The sequence below is a fragment of the Panthera onca genome, chromosome A2 (assembly GCF_046562875.1).
Source record: "Panthera onca isolate mPanOnc1 chromosome A2, mPanOnc1 haplotype 2, whole genome shotgun sequence".
Taxonomy (NCBI): Eukaryota; Metazoa; Chordata; class Mammalia; order Carnivora; family Felidae; genus Panthera; species Panthera onca.
Genome location: NC_138340.1, coordinates 149,272,022 through 149,293,677, shown reverse-complemented (window position 1 = coordinate 149,293,677; position 21,656 = coordinate 149,272,022). Strand labels below are relative to the sequence as shown.

The following is a 21,656-nucleotide window of genomic DNA, read 5'->3' as shown; positions in this document are numbered from 1 at the left end:
ACTCTCAAACTGCAAATCTTCTGGAACGTTGCGTTCAGTGCTAGTTACAAACTCTCCCCCAAGGTGGTTTGCAGGCACGAGGAACTCCTGTTCCCCAACTGGAAGCCCCTCTGAAATGGGAGGCATCCTTTATGGAGCCCCACATTCCCTTTCTAGTGACAGCATCGAGCAGGTGTTTAACCAAGATTTATCATTTCGTTTTATCTAGAATTTCAACAATAGAAATTGCCCCACTACACTGCGTTGTCTATCACTCGTCCTACTAGACGTATCCGATTTTCACCAGCCCATCTTACAGTATCTAAACTAACATAAATGCGTGCAAGTTGATGAATAGGGCAGGATCCTTGCAAAGCCAGAGCAAGAACAGCTGCTTTATTTGAACAGTTACTCTTGAAGGGCCAATTAACTTTTAAGCTGAGATGCTCTGGTTTCTGCCTTTCCATTTTCTCACTAGAACATCTCCAAGCCAGAGCTGTGACACTCAGAGCAAAATTACTTAGGATAAGAACCTTAAAAATTGCCCAAGGACAGCAGTTCTCTGTCTCCACTCATCTGGCTCCTACTGGTAATCTCGCCAGATCAGCAATTCTGCTGCTCCCAAGAATGATAGCTATCATTTCCTTAGGCTGTCGAGCCAGGCTTTTCTCTCTTGGTACCTTTTGATAGGATGTTCTTCCTCCTCTATAGCATTTACGGAAAAGAAATAAATCTGAAGATGCCTTTGTTAGCAAGTAAAGTCAAATACACTTCGGGCAAAGGCAGCTCTCTGTGGATCTGAGCGACAGAGTGTTAATGTAGCTCAGTCCCTGTCAGCAGACCTGTCGTAAGTCATTACCTTCTCTCCTGCTTATCCACCAGGAGTGGGCCAAGGCAAGATCAAAGCAGACAGCAGCCAATCCACGTCCCAAACACCCCAAACGAGCCCTGTTTCATAGAACAGTCCAAGTGACAACTGAGATGGCCATCAGTGGGCCTACCCTGACTTAGAAAATAAGTTCAGAATCATCGTTTAAAATCCAGGGCTTATCCCTATATTGACGTCACTCTGGAGCAGCCTCGTGCTCTGAGGCTTAGTACCAAAGCTAAGCTGGTGAACACGTGTCACTAACTGTAATTACTTTCTCATTCAACAGTCCCTCAGGACTCCTCTATCCACGTGGACAAAGCCATCCAGCTTGCTCTTTTTAAACTGACCTCATAACCCAGATATAATAAATTCTTGAAAAGTTGCATCTAAACTAAAATGTGTTCCCAACACATTATGAGGGATGATGGATTGTTGAAGAAAACATTTGTAATTACAACTGACTTGAAAAACACACTTTGAAATCGTTAATAATTCTCACAGGGCTGGTTGTAAAGATCTTCTACACACACACACACACACACACATACATACAAACACATGCACACACGCACACACATGCACGTACACGCGCACACACACAATCATCATTTTTGATCTCTCTGGGCACACGTGTATACTCGCTCACTCTCCCTCATTTCCCTTGCTCCTTGCTTTGCACAAAGCTACTTACAGAAGTCTAGTTAAGAAGGAACTTTCTAAGAAAACCATCTCATGCAGAGATAAGACTATAAAGATATCTGTAAAAATTCAAGTTGACCATATGATGTGCCTACTGTCTGCATATAAAATCACCTCTCACTTGCTCACTTCACAGTCTTTTTCATCAATAGTTATAAGGACAAGTTCCTATCAATAAAGGCAGTACTTACAGATTAATCACAAGCATAAGCCGGTCAATTTACTGCTCTGTGACACTACTTAAAGGAAACCGTTGGGTGAGTACTTTTAGAAATTGAACAAAGCAGTTACTTTCCCACTTAATTTATTTCTCTTTATGTTCCGACCTTCTAAGATATTAAAAACCTGTGAACAACATCATGGTAAAGTCCTTAGGGAACAACTGGGAATTCACTTCTGGGGCGGCTGACGAATTAAAACGACCGGGTTTGGTCATGCTGCGAAACAAATACAGCATAAAGTGTTAACAGTAGAATCTGGATGGTGAGTGTGTGGGTGTTTTCTGAACAATTTTTTTCAGGCTTTTTAGGATTTTAAAATATTCATGATAAACTGTGGAAAAAATATTGCCAGGTTCTTATGCTGGTTGTCTAATCATGTATACCACACTGTCGGTAAAAACAAGTAAAGCTTTTCATTTCCCAGGAAACAGTTTTCATGCCTGTAGGTGTCTTTTTAGCACCATTCCCTTTAATGTTAACGGGTTTCTCTGAATGGAGGATCAGGTGGGTGTGTGGACCAATAATATTAAGACCCAACAATCCAGTATGTAGAGCAGTTCACAGAGCCCTGTTGGATACATGAGCCCATAAGGACTTCGTAGTCTTACACTCCGTAAAATTTGTGTATGGGAGAGCCCATACACTCCGTAGTCTTAGGAGGTAGCTTGAGTATCAGTCCCCTTTGACAGATGAGGGAAGGGATGGGTGTCAGGGGAGACAAGTGGCTTGGGCTTGTCTAAGGTCACTGAGCTGACAAGACTAGATCCACATTTCAGGTGTTCTTCCCACAAGCCATAATAACATTTACATGAGTTATTTTCCCAAAAGGCTATGAAGCATCGCAACAAAAATTTAACAAAAATAAAGTGTATTAAATCAGTAAACAGAATACTACAAAAAAAAAACAACACAGGAAGACAATTTGAAGACACAAATGAACGTTTTAAGATCCCTTAAGTCCCCATTGGTAACGAAAGATTTAATTTGCTCAGCTGTCTCAGAAGTGAACAGGTTGAGTGCTGAAAGCCCCAGTGACGACATAAACAACCAAAGACAAGAATAAAGGCATCTTCTACTCCATCGTCCTGGATAAAGCCTGATGCAACCACTAGTGGGTGATTTATCTGAGGCCCCCACTTGTCATAAAGAGACCAGACAATATTGCTAGTGAATAAAATAATAAGAGTAAAACTCAAGGAAAATCCCAACTTCAAACCGCGGTAAATTCGTATTTCTTTTGGTAAAGTGGGGCCATGAGCACCATCTCTCAGAATGTACAGGGGTGAAAATCAACTGATCGGCTCTCTTTTCAACTTTACGATTTTCATGACGACTTCCAACAGACCTTAAATGGGACTAATCTATTTACGCTGATAAAAGCTGAATGTATTGTGGACCACAGAGTCGACGGGCAACAATTGCCAGCGATGCAAATACCACTCAAAAGCAACATCGCTCGTATTCACACAGTGTGATATGATGAAGATATTGCTTCTGGCTACACTTCGTTGGGAAACCAGCAAGAGGTTACCGGCAGCACCTTGGCTTTGGGTGTCAGTGTAATTATCTCTAGCAAATCATTATACACAGTAAGGCAGCAAACTGTGTCTATCAACCTTCGATGAAACCTACTAAGAGTTCCGGCAATCACTCAGCCGGCCACAAACTTTCATTTGGAACCCTGTTGACACCAGAATCGAGACGGTTCTGGCCCTAGTGCCTGAATAGCAACACTTGTACACTGCTTCCTGTCAGAAGGTTTTCAAGGAAAACATAGCAAATTAAATATACTGAGTTCGTTATAACTTGCTTCCAATTATCAACGATAGTAGGGGAACACTGTTCAACCCCACACACAACCTCAGAATGTGATCTTACTTGAAAATAGGGTCTTTGCAGATATACTTATGGTAAGGACTGAGATGAGATCAGGTTGGCTTACGGTAGGCCCTAAATCTAATGAGACTGTCCTTCTAAGAGCCACAAAAGGACACACGGAGGAGACACAGGGAAGAAGTCCATGTCAAGATGGAGGCAGAGATCGCAATTATGCTGCCTGAAGCCAAGAAACCCTAGGACCACCAGAGGCAAGGGCCGGGGGAATCCTCCTCTAGAACCTTTGGAGGGAATATGGTCCCTGGCCCCCAGAAGTGTGACTAAATACGTTTCTGTTGTTTTAAGCCACTCAGGTTTGTGGTAATTTGTTATGGTAGCCCTAGGAAACAGATGCACTAATTTGATGGTCATCAACACCGCGTGTTGCCTCTGCTCCTGATAAACAATCAGTGGAGAAACTCCAGGAATAAAGAGAAAGGGGTCAAATAGTATTATCTCGTGCTGTCACACTAGGGTAGGGGGAGGCAGGAAACAGAGATTACTAGGTGGATGCTGGAGTCCAAAAGACGGTTGCAGGTAAATACAACTTAGTGAGGAGAAGAGATGTGGAGTGAAATCTAGACAGGAGTCAGCAGACGTCTCGCCTATAGAGGCAAGAGTGAGGGAGCAGGCAGGGGACACATGTCAGGGCAGTCAATGCTGAAACCCACACATATGTGACACGGGGACAGAAGGAGATGCGTTTTACAAACATTACTCCACCTGATCATTAGAAATAATTCCTGTGTTCCTATGAGGCCTATTTCACTATTCTGGCTTTCCGCAGAAGGAAAGATATGTACAGAGAAGTTACTAATTTGGTCCCGGCCACAAAGTTATCAGCTGAAATGGCTGGGCTGTAAATCTGTTTGTATCTGATTCCAAGGCTTATGTACCAAGCTTGATTCAAAGTAGCAAAGAGTGCCTTCCCTCATAAGCCTGACTGAATTGAAGAACGTCTCAACTATAATTTTTAATATACTCCTTCTCAGGGCAATAACTGAGTCTATGAAGATCCAGACAAGTGGCCCTAATTCTGGCTGCATGCCGGGATCATCTGAGCATCTTACAAAACACTGGCCCCACTCCTGATCAACTGAATTGAATCTCTGGGATGGGATCTGGGCAGTGATGTTTGCAGAAAGCTCCAGGGTGATTCTTTTTTTTTTTTTTAATGTTTATTTTTTGAGATAGACACAGAGAGGGGGAAGGGGCAGAGAGAGAGGGGGACAGAGGATCTGAACTGCACTCTTAAGTGCTGACAGCAGAGAACCCGATGTAGGGCTCGAACTCATAAACCGTGAGATTGACGACCTAACCCAAAGTCCATTGCTCAACCGACTGAGCCCCCAGGCGCCCCTCCTGGGTGACCCTAATGGGTACTGCTGCTGAGAACTGCTGTTCTACACCCCACAGGTAAGGGTGGGAGGTGCAGCCGGCCAAGGAAGAGAAGGGTGTGGTGTTAGCAGGCAATCTAGCCATGTCACGTCTCAGAAGAACTCTGACAAATACCGGGGCGGTGAGGAGCATGAAAACATGCTCTAAATGTTTCAAGAATGCCTCCATTCTTTCTTGCACAGCTTCTGCTCTTTTCCTCCAGTGATGTGAGAATCAGAGCCTAAGCATTAGGAAAGCTGCTTCTTCCTCTCATTCCCCGACATGAGCCAGAAAACGGAGGCTCATCCTGTGTTTGCAAAGTACTTTGCAAAATTCAGCAATGTGCTAGACTAGGAAGCAGCTTCTGCTGCCACTGCAAATATTGTTTTTACAATTTCTGGGCCTGTATGAAACGAAGCCGGATAGTTGTGTTTTTTTGTTTTTAAAGTGATGACTGCTGTTCGCTGCAGCGCTGAGAGCCCGAAGCGTTAGATCCCATTTCCTGACCTCCAGCTGGGCATGGTGGTGTGATAGATCGCAATACTTCTAAAACTTCAGTCTCTGTCAACATTACCAGGGGGGCTGGTGAGAACAAGATTCCTGTAGGAACTTGGCATTTCTCACCAGCTCACGTGATGCCGACGCTGATGGTCCAGGGACCACACTTTGTGTTGCCCTGGTACAAAGCGGTGCTTCCCAAACTCTAAACGTGCATGCAGATCGCATCTAATACCGTATAAACGCATATCAGACTCAGAGGGCTGATGTTCTTTTCCACAGATCACTCTCTAAGTAGCAAGGGTTTATAGCCTATTCCACGGGGGGTGGGGGAGAATGTTTACTTGTACCTGTGATCACAGGCTTAGATGTCCATTCATCAGTTTACCAGGTAAAAAGATAAAAACCTTGAGCATTAGCCTCCTAACTCCACCCACCCTGTTTTTTGTTTTTTGGGTTTTTTTGATGGAGACAGTAAAGAAGAAAGAAATTTAAAAACATCCCCAAATCAATGATAAAGGTGGAAGCGGCGTGGGTATTTCCTCGTGTCTAAGGAAGGAAAACTTTGTAGACGCCTATAGATGTATAAGGTAATGAAAGAATATCCACTTCAATGGACTGTTTCCATTAGCTCCATGCCCAGAATGCCAGAATGCTCATTTCTCTGGCTTAGGAGAAATGAGGAATTGCTCCTAAGAGATTTCCTTCATTCGAATCAGCATGCTTTGCCTTGCAACAAGTGGAAGCCATTTTGAAACAAACAAACAAACAAACAAACAAACAAACAAGGATGGCAAGAGAGGAAGCAGGCAATCAGACCATGAGGTATATTCAAATCCTGCCTTCATGTGGCTAGCATCAGAGGAATAAGAATTGCAACATTTTAATTTAAGCATTGTCAACAATCTTAAACCCATGACCACGAATCTTGGGGAGAAAACATGCACACATCTGCCTTCGTCCTGAGAAAGGCATCATTAATTCATTCACTTGCAATCACGCAACCACTGATCCATTTATTAAATATGGAGTACCTCCTCTAGAGTAGACACCGCTCTAGGAGCTGAGGGTGTAGGAGAGAACCCCCTGTGAGAAATACTTAAGTTACTCCATCTATTGGAAAGCGCCTTGGGCACCAAGGTGAGAGACGATTGGTTCCGTGCTTTTAGTTCTTACTCTCTTAAAGGAGTAAGAAATTTAGGGCAGTGGGTCCCTAACTATGGTGAGAGCACAGCCCGGCCCCCACAATCTGTTGCAGATTGATACCTTTATAAAATACAACAGATATCGATTAATAATTTTTTTTTAACCACAAAGATATACAAAACACAAATCCCAATCGTTTTTGTTATTAGTTTCGACGGGCAATGGCAAATTCCTTTAAAAGGAGTGGGAGGGGGGCGCCTAAATGCTTCCTCTCCAATTCTGTACTCTCACTGCAGACTGGTAACGAATAGCTTGCAGACAAGCATACTCCTCAGGCTACGTTCTGAGTAGAACTCATTTGGACACCGGACTCCAGGGTCAGTTGCCTGGGTTTGAATTATAGTTCTAGTACTTGCTAGCTATGTGACCGTGGGCAAGTTATTTAATTTCACTATGTCTGTTTCCTCCCCGTAATAAAAACACCGCCCTGGCAAAGCTGTTGCCAATTAATGTAAGACACAAGCCAATACATACAAACAATTGGAATAGTGTCCGGCTGGTGGTTAAGGCTATTGAAAGTGTCAGCTGCTATCATTACCACTGTCTACTATTACGAATGCAACTGTTACTGTTATTACTACCAGTACTTTGCTGCTGTATAATTTGGGCCAATACTTGCACAGCTGTGTGTTTACTTGCGCACCTAGAGGATGGTGTCTGTCAACTCCTCCTTCCTATTTCCTTCCCTTCTGTGAATTCTGTGCCTTGACAGTGAAATTATGGATTCAAAAAGCACGTCATCACCCATGGAAATGCCCCCTCGTAACAGACTGTCTATACTGCCCAGATGCCATTTCAGAGCAGTAGGGACACAGGTCCTGGGGTTCTGGGCATGTCTGTTCATCAAACAAATGAAATCAGTCCTGACACAGCTGTCCTTCCACACCGCCCCTGGGGAATTGGGCTGGGCCGCTGCTGTGGAACACTGGGAGCGGCCTCAGGGCACGGGCGCAGTCCTTTTCTTGTGGGAAACCAAAGGACAGTCAAGCAGAGGGAGTGACTACAAAGGACACTTTTAAACCGGGAGTAACTGACTACTTACCCCACCCGCATCTTGTACGCCTCTGTGTGTTTCTCCAAACTCCCTTCTTAACGGCTGTTTTGGATTCTCAGCAAAAATGGTTGAGAATTATTTATTTTGCTTCAGATTAGTCACTTACAATTAGCTGGGAATGAAGATGTCAAGGCGACACAGAAACACATTTCAGGAACACTGAAACTTGACCATGGGAACTTATGTCCGAAAACAATTTACAGTGATTATAAAAGCGAGAGGATGTCTCAAGATGGGAAAGGAAAATAACCATCTCATTTACTTTTTAAATCTCATTACTCTGAGAATATTAAACAAATTTATTGATATGGCCTAACTAATTTGGATTCTTAGAAAATAAAATTTTTATGAAGAAAAGAAAGGGCAACAACATAACTAAGTAAGAGAGCAGGTGTTTGGGGCTCTGACAACAAATTTGGAGATTAATTAGTTGAATGACCTTAGTTTAAAGATTTACTCACATAAGTAGAATTCTATCTGGACTCGGGTGAAGGCGGAGTTCTCATCTTGCCTCAGAATGGAGTAATCGATTTAAGAAACAAGAGCCACACTAACACTATGGCTGGTGACAAGGTTGGGCGTGATTTAATAAGACAGCGGTAGACTCCCCGAGATGTCATTGAGCCGCAAAGTGTGGCCCTGACATGGCCCAGCCTGTAGTCAACCAGTTACGAGTTTTAATGTGTTTCTGCTACTCAAGCTGAAAATTATTATGTACAATAAGCCAGCCTCTTTAGTACACAGATCCTCTCTGTAGTACGTTGTTGCCTTTGTGTTCTTTTAAATTCAGTACACCAAAGCATATTAAAATTGCTCTGTGCTGTACAGACTGACGTTGCAGGGACATAAATACTGGATGCTTTTCTGAAGGAGAGGAAGCTCATGATATGGTCAGACAGAAGCTAGAGAAAGACAAGGTTTTGTCACTCTCTCTCTGTCTCTCGTCTTCCCACTCTGACTCTGCAATTATTTCTGACTCTCCAAACTTATCCAACTGTGTCTATCCACCCATCCATCTATCCGTGCATGTATGCACTCGTTCCATAAGTTATGTATCGAGCCCCTTCGGCTGCCTGGTCCCGTACTATGCTTTTGGAACTTATGTTCTATTAGGAAAAGACAAAATAAACAAGTTGGAAAATCAATGAACTAATAATTATGGTAGTTGTGTGAAGATGAAAAAAAAAATCAAAGTGTTATGTTAAAACAGTGACTAACTGAGGAGATCTATTCAGGATCTTGAGAAAAAAGAGAACTCCAGGCCGATGGTCGAATGAAGAAACATTGATGAAGAGATGAATTACCGAGGTATGGGCAGTGCTGAAAGAAGAAAGGAGGGCTGGTGAGGCACCCAGAGTCTAATAATAGCAGAAAGGTTGTCATTAAGGGACAAAGAGAAGAAAGGGTGTTACCAGAGCCCAGTGAGACCTGCAGCTACGGAATGGGTGTCACCTGACAGGACCCCTGGATACGAGGGATGCACCCGTGGCCAGAACAATGATCCAAAGTGGAGAGGAAGGAGATAAGAAACAACCTTAATCTCTCTCTTCTCTTTCTTCTTCCAATCTGCTGCTAGTGCCTGCTATTGGCCAAACCAGATCTTAAGTCACCTGGGAAGGGAGCTTTGGTGATAAGAGTCCATGGAGTTCAGTTTCAGTGTTGGAACGGATTGGGGTGTCAGAGGGAGGGAAGAATGTAAAATAACCAGGGAAGGGGACCTACTCGGGTAGGACAGTCAGGAAAAGCTGCCCCGTGGAGGTAACATCTGAACTGAGACTCTTGAGAGAACAAGGTCCCAGCCATGCAAAGAGCCAGCGGAAGAGTAATCCAGTAGGGGCAGAAGTGAGCACATGCCTTTGCCATTGTCCCTTCTCTGCTTCCACACTTAGTAGAGATCCCTCACAAGGAATGTATCTGACACAGACCCAGATGATCTGAATGTACCCTTTCCTAGGCGTGATGCTGTTACTCAAGTTCTGGGAGAAGCAAATGCCATACCACAAACAAGTTTTCTCATGGAAAAGAATGCTCATGGTGGCGCCTGGGTGGCTGAGTTAGCTAAGCGCCTGACTCCTGATTTCGGCTCAGGTCAAGATCTCATGGTTTGGGAGTTCAAGCCCTGCAACGGGCTCTGCGCTGACAACATAGAGTCTGCTTGGGATTCTCTGTCTCCTGTCTCTCTCTCTTTCTCTCTGACCCTACCCTGCTCTCTCTCTCTCTCAAAAATAAATAAATAAACATTAAAAAAAGAATGCTCATAACTCGAACATTTGCCTACGAAAGGTCCAGGATTTCTATTAATTCTGATGTGCAAAGAAGGAAAAACCAAGGAACACATATATAAAGGCAGGTAAGGGCAAGCAACTGTAACAGCTGTAACTCCTTTCCATTTATACAACTTTTCTTTGAAAGAACTCAAGCCTTCCACACTCTGAGATATCCTTGTTTTGTGCAACTTATTAAAAAATATGCCATCGTGCCCGTCATTCTCTCAAATAAAGAAACACTATAAAAATACAATAACCATGTAATAATAGTTAATGTACATAAATGATTTAAACTCATACTAATACTCTTTTGGTTTTATATTTACCTTCAAGTCACTGGCTACAATGGATATACGCTGGAAGCCTATAAATCCAAATATCTACTGACAAATTATTTTCTGTTGCCTAGAAACCATTTCTTTACATAGTCTATGTAAAATTTTCGGTATTAACAGGATCATGTGAATTAAATGATCTGCCAGTCAGTTTGCTGGTGGGTTCAAATTCACTGTGAGCTAGCCAAGCTCGTAGTAGGTCTGCCCTGAAATGGCACACAGGGTTTCCTGTTGGTGCTTGAGGTTAGGCATGGTAATTTCCTTTCCTTAAGTCCTGCATACTCCTGACACATTCGCCAGTGGGAAAAGAATTCCTCTCAAGGACAAGTTCCAGGAAAATAATGAGGAACTGCTTGCATATTAACGAGATTCACCACCTTCCATATTCAAAGCCAGCCACTTTTTTCTTATATAAGATCTTAAGGAATTTCCATTATCTCCCCATTAGTTCTAAATTCCCCTAGTGCCTGTCTAATTTACTTCCTCTTATTTTGTCTCTGATGAATACGGAAACAGATGGTAATTCTTCTTCTTTTTGTAATTTGTGTCTCCTGCCAATTCCATGAAAACTACTGATAGAAACAGTGAGTATATTATCACCTGTAGGAGAGGCCGTTGTACCCCCATCACCTTCATGGTGTCCGCATTAGCTAGGATCTTCAGGGGGTCAGATGTTTTAGTGACTCCTTCAATCTCCTTGTTGATCTCTGCCAGGACCTGATTCAGGAAGATGTTTTTGATGTACAGAGTGAGAAAGTCTCGAAGAGGACACTGTTTGGCTGGGCCGAGTCCCAGGGCATGCTCGATCTCTTGAATAAATCTGGAAGACAACAGAAGAAAATGGTCATTAAATATATCAGAAAAATAGTTCTAAAAATATCACAAAACACATATGGGTATTTCTAGGCTTTGGCATGTCTTTCTATGGAGAGATGAGGGGGAATTCCCAGAATTCTTAACAAGAACATGTCATTACTTTGTTATTTGTCTCTATAAGAGTTCTTTTTATTTTTCTAAGTTATTATTTCACTAATTGAATAGAAATAGGACAAAATAGAACACATGACTGCTAAACTGAAAGGGGAAAAAAGGGGTAACACCAAAACCCATTTGTATTATTTCGAGAAGGAAATAAGAATACAAAAAGCAAAGGCAGGCATGATGAACAGAAAATTACAGTGCAAATTTAAAAGCACACCCCCAAATACTCCGTATTTCTCACAGAGATCTTTATATGTGTAGATAGAAATGTGTTTTTTTTTTCTTTTTTAAGGGAGATTTGCATTTCCCTGATGATTAGTGATGCTGGGCATCTTTTCATGTGTCTGTTGGTTATCTGCATGTGTTCTTTAGAGACATGTCTATTCAGGTCATCTGCCCATTTAATAGGATTATTTGGTGGTGTTTTTTGCTTTTGTTTTTCTTTTTTTGGTGCTGAGTTACATAAGTTCTTAATATATTTTGGATACTAACCCTTTATCAGATATGTCATGTGCAAATATCTTCTCCCATTCAGTAGATTGTCTTTTTGTTTTCCTGATGGTTTCCTTTGTTGTGCAAAAGCTTTTTATTTTGATACGATCCCAATAGTCTATTTTTGCTTTTGTTTACCTTGCCTCAGGAGGCATATCTAGAAATTATTGCTATTGCTGATGTCAGAGGAATTACTGTCTGTGTTCTCTTTTAGGGTTTTTATGGTTTCGGGTCTCACATTTAGGTCTTTAATCTATTTTGAATTTATTTTTGTGTATGGTATTAGAAAGCGGTCCAATTTCATTCTTTTACATGAAGCCACAATGAGATATCACCTTACACCTGTCAGAATGGCTAAAATCAAGAAGAAAAGAAACAACAAGTATCGGTGAGGATGTGGAGAAAAAGGAACCCTTGTGCAGTGCTGGTGGGAATGTAAATTGTACAGCCACTCTGGAAAACAGTAAGAAATTTCCTCACAAAATTAAAAAAAAAAAAAACGAACCAACCATATGATCGAATAATCCCCCTACAGGATATTTACCCAGGGAAAACGAAAGCACGAACTCAAAAAGATACATGCACCCCTATGTTTACTGCAGCATTATTTACAATAGCCAAGCCATGGAAGCAACCTAAGTGTCCATCAATAGACGAATGGATAAAGAAAATGTGAGATGTATGTTTGTATATGTATATGTTATAAATATACACACACATACATCTATCTATCTATCTATCTATATATATATATATATGACCATATATATACCATACACACACACACACACACACACACACACACACACACACACACTGGGATATTACACAGCCATTAAAAAGGGATGAGATCATGCCATTTGACACAACATGCATGGACCCATTACATTAAGTAAAATAAGTCAGACTGAGAAAGACAAATACCATATGATCCACTTGTAAATGGAATCTAAAAAAGATGAATAAACAAACAAAAAGCAGAATCTACACTATAAATACAGAGAACAAATTGATGGTTGCTGGGAGTGGGATGGGGGAGACTGGGCAAAGTAAGGGAAGGGCAAGGAGATACAGTCCTCTGGATATGGTATGAGTAAGTCACAGGATTAAAAAGCAGAGCATAAGGAATATACTCAGTGATATCACCATAGTGACGTAATAGGACAGACGGTAGCTGTATCCATGGTGAACACCACATAATGCATAAACTTGTCAAAATCATTAAGTTGCACACCTGAAACTAATGTAACATTGCGTGCTAACACTCAAAAAAAAAAAAAAGGTGGCGGGAGGGAGGGAGAATGAATGGTATTCTTTTACTTCATGAGGGTATGTAAGTTGGGAGGTTATGAAAGGGAACAGGAAGGGAGGTGTGGACAAAAGAGTACTTCAACCTTATTTGCAATGATCTGTTCCCTTTATTAAAAACACTTGAAACAAAGGGGCGCCTGGATGGCTCAGTCAGTTGAGTGTCCTACTCTTGATTTTGGCACCAACATTATGGGATCAAGCCCCGTGCTGGGCTCTGTGCTGAGTGTGAGCCTGCTTAAGATTCTCTCTCCCCCTCTGCCCCTCTCCCCTACTCGTACTTACTTTCTCTCTCTCTCAAATAAAAAAAAATACATAAAACAAAGATAGAATGTTAGTAACTGTCCAAACTCACAGATGAGTATGCAGATATTTGTTAGTTTATTCTTTGTATCTGCTTTGCATGGTTTTGATATGCAAAGATTTAAGTTATTACCACCCAGTAACACCAGTCCCCCCCAAAAACAAGGTTTAAATTCCAGTTACTACAGTAGATTAACTGTGAGTAACGGCATAAAATGAAAACTTTGCTGCTACCTCTTCAGTCCAGAAATCTCTATGTAAACAATTGATGTTCACCATGATCAATGGATCAGTCTATCAGTGACTGATAACTGCACATCTGCCACTCATGTTCGGGTGACAAAGCGTGTACTTGTGTTGTCTCCTTGTCTGCCAGTGATAAACTCATGCGATGTTTTACAAAAATGGATAATTAAAAGAGGGAATTGGCCAAAAAAAGACAGACGTACAGAAAAAACAAAAACAAAACGAACAGTGGTAACACTGGGAGTGGAATTTGGGTGGAAGGTAAAGGGATTTACAGAAGAAACAGCTAGGAATGTTGACATCGCCTCCATCTGAGAAAGAAACACAAGCAGAGGGAAGGAGAATTTATTCACCTCACCAGGGAGAAAGCCTTTGCGGCAAAAGGGATGAAAACATCCCGGAGGAAGTGCTGTGGCCCCAACTGCACGGTAAAGGAGCTCTTGAAGATGTTTCATGACATTGAAAAGCAAAAAATAAAATGCCTGCAGATCCAGACTTAAAGGAGGTATGACGTTTCCCCAACACCTACAAAAGGTGCTCACTGTGTATCGTAAAGCACAGGATGAAAGGTGTTCAAAGTACTCTGATAGGATTTTAACAAAGAAATGAAATACTAATATGAAAACATATTAGTTTTCTTATTTTTTTTTTCATTTTTGGACAAATTTATAACCGCCAGCAAGGGACTTTTTCATGTTTTGGCAAAAACTTCCTAAAGTCGAGAAAGAATTGTGATTTACCCCATTGACTAAGATTGCTTTGCACGGTGATTTTTACAGTTCTACAATGTTATGCAAAGCAAGGACTGTGTTGTATTTTAAATTTTCTTCCAAAAAAAATGTAGAGGGAGATGAAGTGAAATCAAATCAAATGAAATAAAGACAAAAACTGAATGATTAACTGGGAAGATATATTTGCAACTTCTATCACAGATGAGTCAGGGAAAAAAAAAAAAAAACAACTTAGTGCAAAAATGACCAAAGGACAGGAAAAGACGGTTTACGGTAAAAAGGAATACAATGGCCACTAAACATAAGAAAAAATTCTTAACTTTGTTCCTAATGAAAAAAATGAGAAGTAAACTATACTGAGATGCCATTTTTTATAACCAAGCATTGATCAAATCCCCAAAACTTGAAAGCGTGCTCTTTTGGCGTACGTATGGGAAACAGGCATCCTCAAGTATTGTTGATGGGAATGAAAAATGGTGCAACCCTCACGAAGGGCAAGTTGGAATCATCACTCAAAATTACAAATGCACTTCCTTTTGACCCAGAAATCCCACTTCTGGGAAATTCTTCTGACAGCTATTTCTAAATATGATTACACAGATCAGTGTAGCATTGTTTTTACAGCAAAGGACAAAAGAATCCATCATTCAGGGATTAATCAAATAAACTGTGGTGTATCTACAGTAACCTCAACCCCCAAACGTGGAAGCTTCTGATGCACTAACGTGAAAAGATCTCCAAGATAAATTGTTCAGTGAGAAACGCACGCTGCAGATCAATATGTATTTAGTAGTATTCATTACACCGACCTTTCTGTAAAAATTATATACCCTCCTTTGTTTATTTTATGATAAAGACATCCTGACAGGACTCACAAAGGTCTAGTCAAAGTGAGTACCTGTAGGAAGCAGGGGACGAGTGGGGTCTGCAAGAGGAGTGGGAATAAGACTTTTTTTCAATGATAACTTTTAATAATTGCTTGATTTTTTTTTAAAGATCAAACTGGCTTTATTCAACAATTTTTGAATCAGCATCCCATCTAGTAAATAGGAAAGAACGCTTACAATCATCGGATTTTCAAAGACCGTGAATGTATTACTCAAAAAAAATTAAATTAGAATATTAAAAAGAAACTACCTACGTACACCAAAGACTGTACTTCATAAATGGCTTTCTAATCAGGCCACATGTGAAGTTTGGTGGGGGCGCCTGGGTGGCTCAGTTGGTTAAGCGTCCAACTTTTGCTCAGGTCGAGATCACATACATGGTTCATGAGTTCGAGCCCCCTGACAGGCTCTATGCTGACAGCTCAGAGCCTGAAGCCTCCTTTGGATTCTGTGTCTCCCTCTCTCTGTCCCTCCCCCTTTTGCGCTTTGCCTCTGTCTCTCTTTAAAAAAGAAATAAACATTAAAAAATAATAAAGAAAAAAAGTTTGGTGTAGAAATGTTCAGTTTAGCTGTGTGACCTAATAAAGGGTTTCCTTTACTTAGTACACAAACACATCATGGTTAATCTTGCATATCGCCAGTCTAACATTCCATGAAGCTCTGATGAGCCTGCAACCTGTCCTTGCACCCAGAGGCAAGCACACAGCGGCTGGGGGGAAGTGAGAACTTACACATATAGGATCATCATAGAGACAGAGTAACTCAAAGAATGTAAAGGAAAGAGCAGAAATTGAAAAGCCATGGGAAACATCAATGAGGCCTCTTAACTGACTTCATCAACACGGAAAGGGAAGTAAAAGAGTGACTACCAAACAAGACGTAATAAATCTTTAAGAAGGGAGTGAGGGGAAGAAGGTGGGGAAAAATGAAGACATAAAGGTAGTTAACCATAATTTAAAAATCTCCAAATCCCACATCCTGCCGTGTTGACTCCTTCTGATTCATCTAATCCTGAGAAGTACCTGTCCCAGGTGCCACTCCCCACCCCGCCAGCCCAGATTCATCCCTCTCTCCTTGGTCTGCCTCTAAAAGAAAACCACTGTTTTGAATTTGCTTATGAGTAACCACACCAAAGGCCTTTGTATTTTATTTAATATTATGGGATTCAATCATCAGAATCCCTCCTTATTCTTTTCAACGGGACTTAGAAGAAGCTTTCTGAGAGGCACTTCCCACAATTTCAAAATCTTTACCAGATGTTAAAAAGAAATTTTTACTAGGGGGGGCGCCTGGGTGGCTCAGTCAGTTAAGCGTCCGACTCTTGATTTCGGCTCAGGTCATGATCTCACGGTTCGTGAGTTCGAGCTCCAAGGCGGGCTCTGTGCCGACAGCACGGAGCCTGCTTGGGATTCTCTCGCTCTCTTCTCTCTCTCTCTACTCCTCTCCCCCTTTTTCTCTCAAAATAAATAAGTAGAATTTAAATTAAAAAATTTTTCTTTTTACTAGTTAGCCTGCTCCTAAACAGTAAGAGAGAGAAGTCTAAATTATCCATACTTTCTTTTTTTCTAGTCCGCTATTTGTTTTTGGTGTCCCCCAGATGCGAAGTTGCTCTGAGCCGCAATGATGGAGGGGCAGGGCTCCCATCACCTGTAGCTGACGGATTTCCTTCAAACACAAGTCACACGTTCCCCACAGCACGCCTATCCGTCTAAAAGGACACACCCAGGTTGCCGTCGTCACCTCTAACTCAAGGGGACCCGTTCGACATGTGTCCGAATCTGCTTTCAGAGCTGTGCAGGCAGGCCCTCTCACTGCACAGAAAGCACGAAACGTGTGCCAGGGAAGAGAAAAAATAAGGCTGTCTGATCAGCTTGTTCCGACTCCCGTCAACAAGGGGAAGCAAGTACACGAAATGGGCAAATCGCCCTTTCCTGGGCAGGAAGGACACAGAAAAGGAACTCTCCCAAACAGCCAGGAGGGGATCCAGACTCTCGGTCGCTGCGGGGAGGACTGACTGAGGGAAGCTGAGCGGCCGCGGCAGAACACTCACAGTAGGTATTCCGGGGACTGAATTCTGAATGTACAGTCTTGGGCAGGTTACTTAGCCCCTCTTCGTCTTTCTGTTGTATTCTATAAAACGGAGATGGTAATATTCAAGATCGTCCTGATGGTTAAAGGAGGAAATCAATGTTAAGCACTCGGCACCGAGGTGGGCACACAGCAACCGCCGAGTAAGCAGCAGCTACTATTTTTGTGATTATTACCGGCACATGAGCCCTGATGGGGTTGTGGAGGAAAGGGGTACATGCGTGACGGGGTGTTTTTCACCCTGCCCCTTTGTTTTCCTACGCTTGCCCATAACTGGCAATGTGGACCAGCAGATTAATACTTCGACCCTTTCAGGAACAAGCTGACGGAGGAACGACCAAAGCTCCGGGTGGTGAGGGGTCAAGTGTAAATCGCTCACTTCTGTATCCTCAGAGCTCAGTACTACGTCCACTATGGCCGGCACCCAGTAGGCTCTCAGGAGGTATTTGGGGAAGGGAGTGCTGAATAAAAGTAGCAGGTTCTTGAACTTCAACCCACAGTTCCTGAAACTGAGGTGTGACCTCTCTGACAAATAATGCCTTCCCCCCAAGAATCTGGACTAGAGGCCCCAATAAAATATTTAAGAAGAAAGAAAAATCATCCCATCGCTCCACCACCCCACCGTTAACAGTTGCCTCTTCCTGAAAGAATGTTCTCTATCTGGTCCTTGACCACAGTCCCAACGTTGTTTTTTGCTCTGTACAATATGGTTATTCGCACAACTTTACAGTCTCTTCTTCTACAGAGTATTATGAAGTCATTCCATCACACTAATGAACACAGCATTATTAAACCAAACATCTATTAGGGAATATTAATGCTGTCTCCTGTTTTTATTAGAGATAATCCTACAATGAACATCCTCATTTGGCGTCTGTTGAATTATACCCACAAGCTATTGGGAGTAGCTCCTCATGATTTTTCATGGACGACTCTACATTTTATTCACCCCAGATTCCCACAATGTACTGCATGACTCCTTTTCCCTCGGAAGGAAGGACTTTAAAATTGATCTGGTGAATGGGAAGACAGGAGAGATAGTCAAGGGTGTGGAGGCGACTCATCAAAAGGCCCAGTTTTTCCAACAATGCTCCTAATCAGCTCTAGGGAAGTAAGAAAGTGCTGAATTTTTAACAGTGAAAAGAATCTCATTAGGAAAGAAAACACTTCACTTCAAAGTTGAGATGGAACACAGACGGAACCTTGTCAAAAGGGTATTATCTAATCTGGTGAAGTGCTTTCACACTAGGGATTCCTATCCTGTAAATGATGAGATGGCCCCAGGTACGGCTGTGGATATGGAAACGAGGAGAATGAGACTCAAAGAAAAGGATCTACATAATGCTACATGCAGAGCATCTAATCACAGGATTTTGAGGCACCTTATTCAGACCAGCCTCCTAAACCTAAGGTTATAAAGTAGGATAAACCAAAAAACAAGTGACAGTAGGCAACAGATTCCTGGCATTTGAATGTCTAAACCATTTAGGACCGCGTTTCCTAAATTCTAATATTGCTGTTCATAAATATTTAACCAAAGGTTTTCTTTTTAGAATATCATCAACTGGGGGGCCTCCTAAAATACGTACATATGCAGTACCTATATTTTAAGTTTGCTCTTTCCTACAGCAAGTGCGTGGCCTTTGGAATGCATACACGAGCACACACGACTTATATTTGACCTGGTGTTTAAAAATTTTTTATCTTGATTTGATTTCTATCCAGGGAAATGGTAAACTCATTAAAATTTCATTCAGGCTTCCCAAGCTCCTTGGTTAACCCCAGCCTCCTCACCACAAATTCTGTTTCATTGTAAAGCTCCATGTCTTCCATTTTATCTCAGCCAAGAATTACAGCTACTACCAGATGGAAATGCCCTTGAACATGGAGGGCCTATTCTATACTTTAGACGTTGCAATGGGAGCAGTATTTATTCATTTGAATAAAAGTAGTTACTCATAGGAAATATGAATTCCTAACATTCACACCCTAATGAATTTTTAAAATTCCGTGGCCAACATGACCAGTAACAGGACAAGCTGATATGTACCTCCTAATAAGATAGAGAACAATACAGCATCGCTTCTCTGATGTTCTTGCCAAAAATGCATAATGTGAACCCAGTCATGGGGAACCATGATTTTGCAAAGCAGAAAATCAAACGGGTGGATTTCAGAAAATTCAAATTCATCTGGCTTTTGGAGCACAAGAAATTTCATTCACGTCTCTCCCACAAACAGTGTGTCAGTTTATTGCTAATTACATTTTTAATGTATATACTTGTATATAATCTGTGTCATGCAATATACAATATATTTATTCTTTCCACTTTGAGATTTCCTAACTTTGTTGCATATTATCACACATCTAACTTTGGTATTTTAGGCTGCATAATGTACACAAAACATTTGTCTGAAAGGCTTGAAGATTTTTCTCCTGGTCCCATGCATTGGAACCAGTAGAAATGTGCAGAGGGATTTATCCCTCTGACTACCTATATTCTTTAGCTTCTCTTAGCATTATCAGTTCCACTAATGGACCTTCCAATCTAGACTCTCTGCAGAGATGTACCATGCTTACCTCCACCAAGAAGCTCTGAATCTCTTCCATTATATAATAGCTTTAAAGACATTTTGAAAAATCTGAACCATGCTCTTCCCTTCATTTTGGTCCGAGGTCTCTCCATGAAAAGTTGCATGATATTTACAAGCCTGCAAAAGCTCTGCTTAAGTAGTCAAGCATACTCAAAGGTAAGTCCCCATGGCACCCTCCTCACTGAACAATACCCTACTGTCACATTTAGTATCTGTACAATAATGCCAGATGACACAGATATTTATAAATGCACACATTGAAAGTTTAGTTAGCAATCAACAGTGATGCATTGTTTTTATTTTGTTCTGTTGTAATTTAAAGCCAAGATAGTTAACGCACATATAATAATGATTTCAAGAAGAGAATTTGTGATTCATCACTTACATATAACACCCAGTGTTCATCCCAACAAGTCCTCTGTAAGGCCCCTCATCTATTTAACCCATCCTCCCACCCAACACCCCTCCAACAACCCTCAGTTTGCTTTTCGTATTTAAGAGTCTCTTACAGTTTGTCTCCCTCTCGGTTTTCATGTTATTTTTGCTCTCCTTCCCTTATGTTCATCTGTTTTGTTTCTTAAATTCCACGTATGAGTGAGTGATATGATAATTATCTTTTTTCTGACTTATTTTGCTTAGCATAATATACTGTAGTTCCATCCACATTGTTGCAAATGGCAAATTTCATTCTTTCTGATCGCCAAGTAATATTTCATTGTGTATATGTATGCATGTACATATGCAAAACGTACATACACATCTTCTTTATCCATCGATGGACATCATCCATCGATGGACATTTGGGCTCTTTCCATACTTTGGCTACTGTCGACAGCGCTGCTAGAAACATTGGGGTGCATGTGCCCCTTCGAATTAGCACTCCTGTATCCTTTGGATAAATACCTAGTAGTGGTGATGTACTGTTTATGACAGAGACATGAAAGAATTACTTGTGATTTAAGAGCCAGAATTCTGAACTTGAATTTTCTGAAATTCGTACCTTTGATTTTATGTTGTGGTTTTACCGCACGAACGCAAACGATAGTGGTAACAGTGACCCTATAGGGTGAATGATACAGGCATTGCAAAGAGAAAACCAAATTACATCCTCTCCCCCCCACCCCAAATCCAGTAAATAGAAATGATCTTCGGACACACAGAGAACGGAACACTGAGTGTCCAACGCAGAACTATTCTGCAGAAATACGGGCCTGCGGAAAATGATGCCAAGCAGCACTGATAACGGAGTCCTGAATGCTGATGACACTTTTCCACCCTTCACTCTAAGAGAAACAGGAGACTTGTATGATGGCACAGTAGACTCAAAACCCCCGCCATGCTTGATTTGTATGAAAAAAAGCAATCTATAACCCGTAATGAAATCTGTTCCCAGACATGAGCCTATCCTTGCACAAAGAAACTGGAACCAGTTAGATGAGGTACTAAGGTAAATGGACCTTAGGAATCAAACCCAAGTGAGGCCACGCAAAAGGCCGCAAATAGTTCGGCGTGCACCAAGAAGCTGCCGGCAAGCGTGGCTCCTTTAAGACATCATTCTTACGCACTCAGTCTCAGATTTGACCTTTAAGGCACACAGCAAACTAAAACAACTTGGAGGAAAAAAAAAAAAAAAGCAGCCTCACA

At 41.6% G+C, this 21,656-nt stretch overlaps 1 protein-coding gene across 1 annotated transcript in view; it reads right to left on the bottom strand.

Annotated features, from left to right (window-relative positions):
• Positions 1-21,656, bottom strand: part of EXOC4 (exocyst complex component 4) — a 750,526-nt gene that overhangs the window by 204,403 nt on the left and 524,467 nt on the right. The window contains exon 11 of the mRNA XM_060633916.3: positions 10,983-11,202. Coding sequence (XP_060489899.1) covers positions 10,983-11,202 — 220 coding nt within the window. The remainder of the gene's footprint in view (positions 1-10,982; positions 11,203-21,656) is intronic.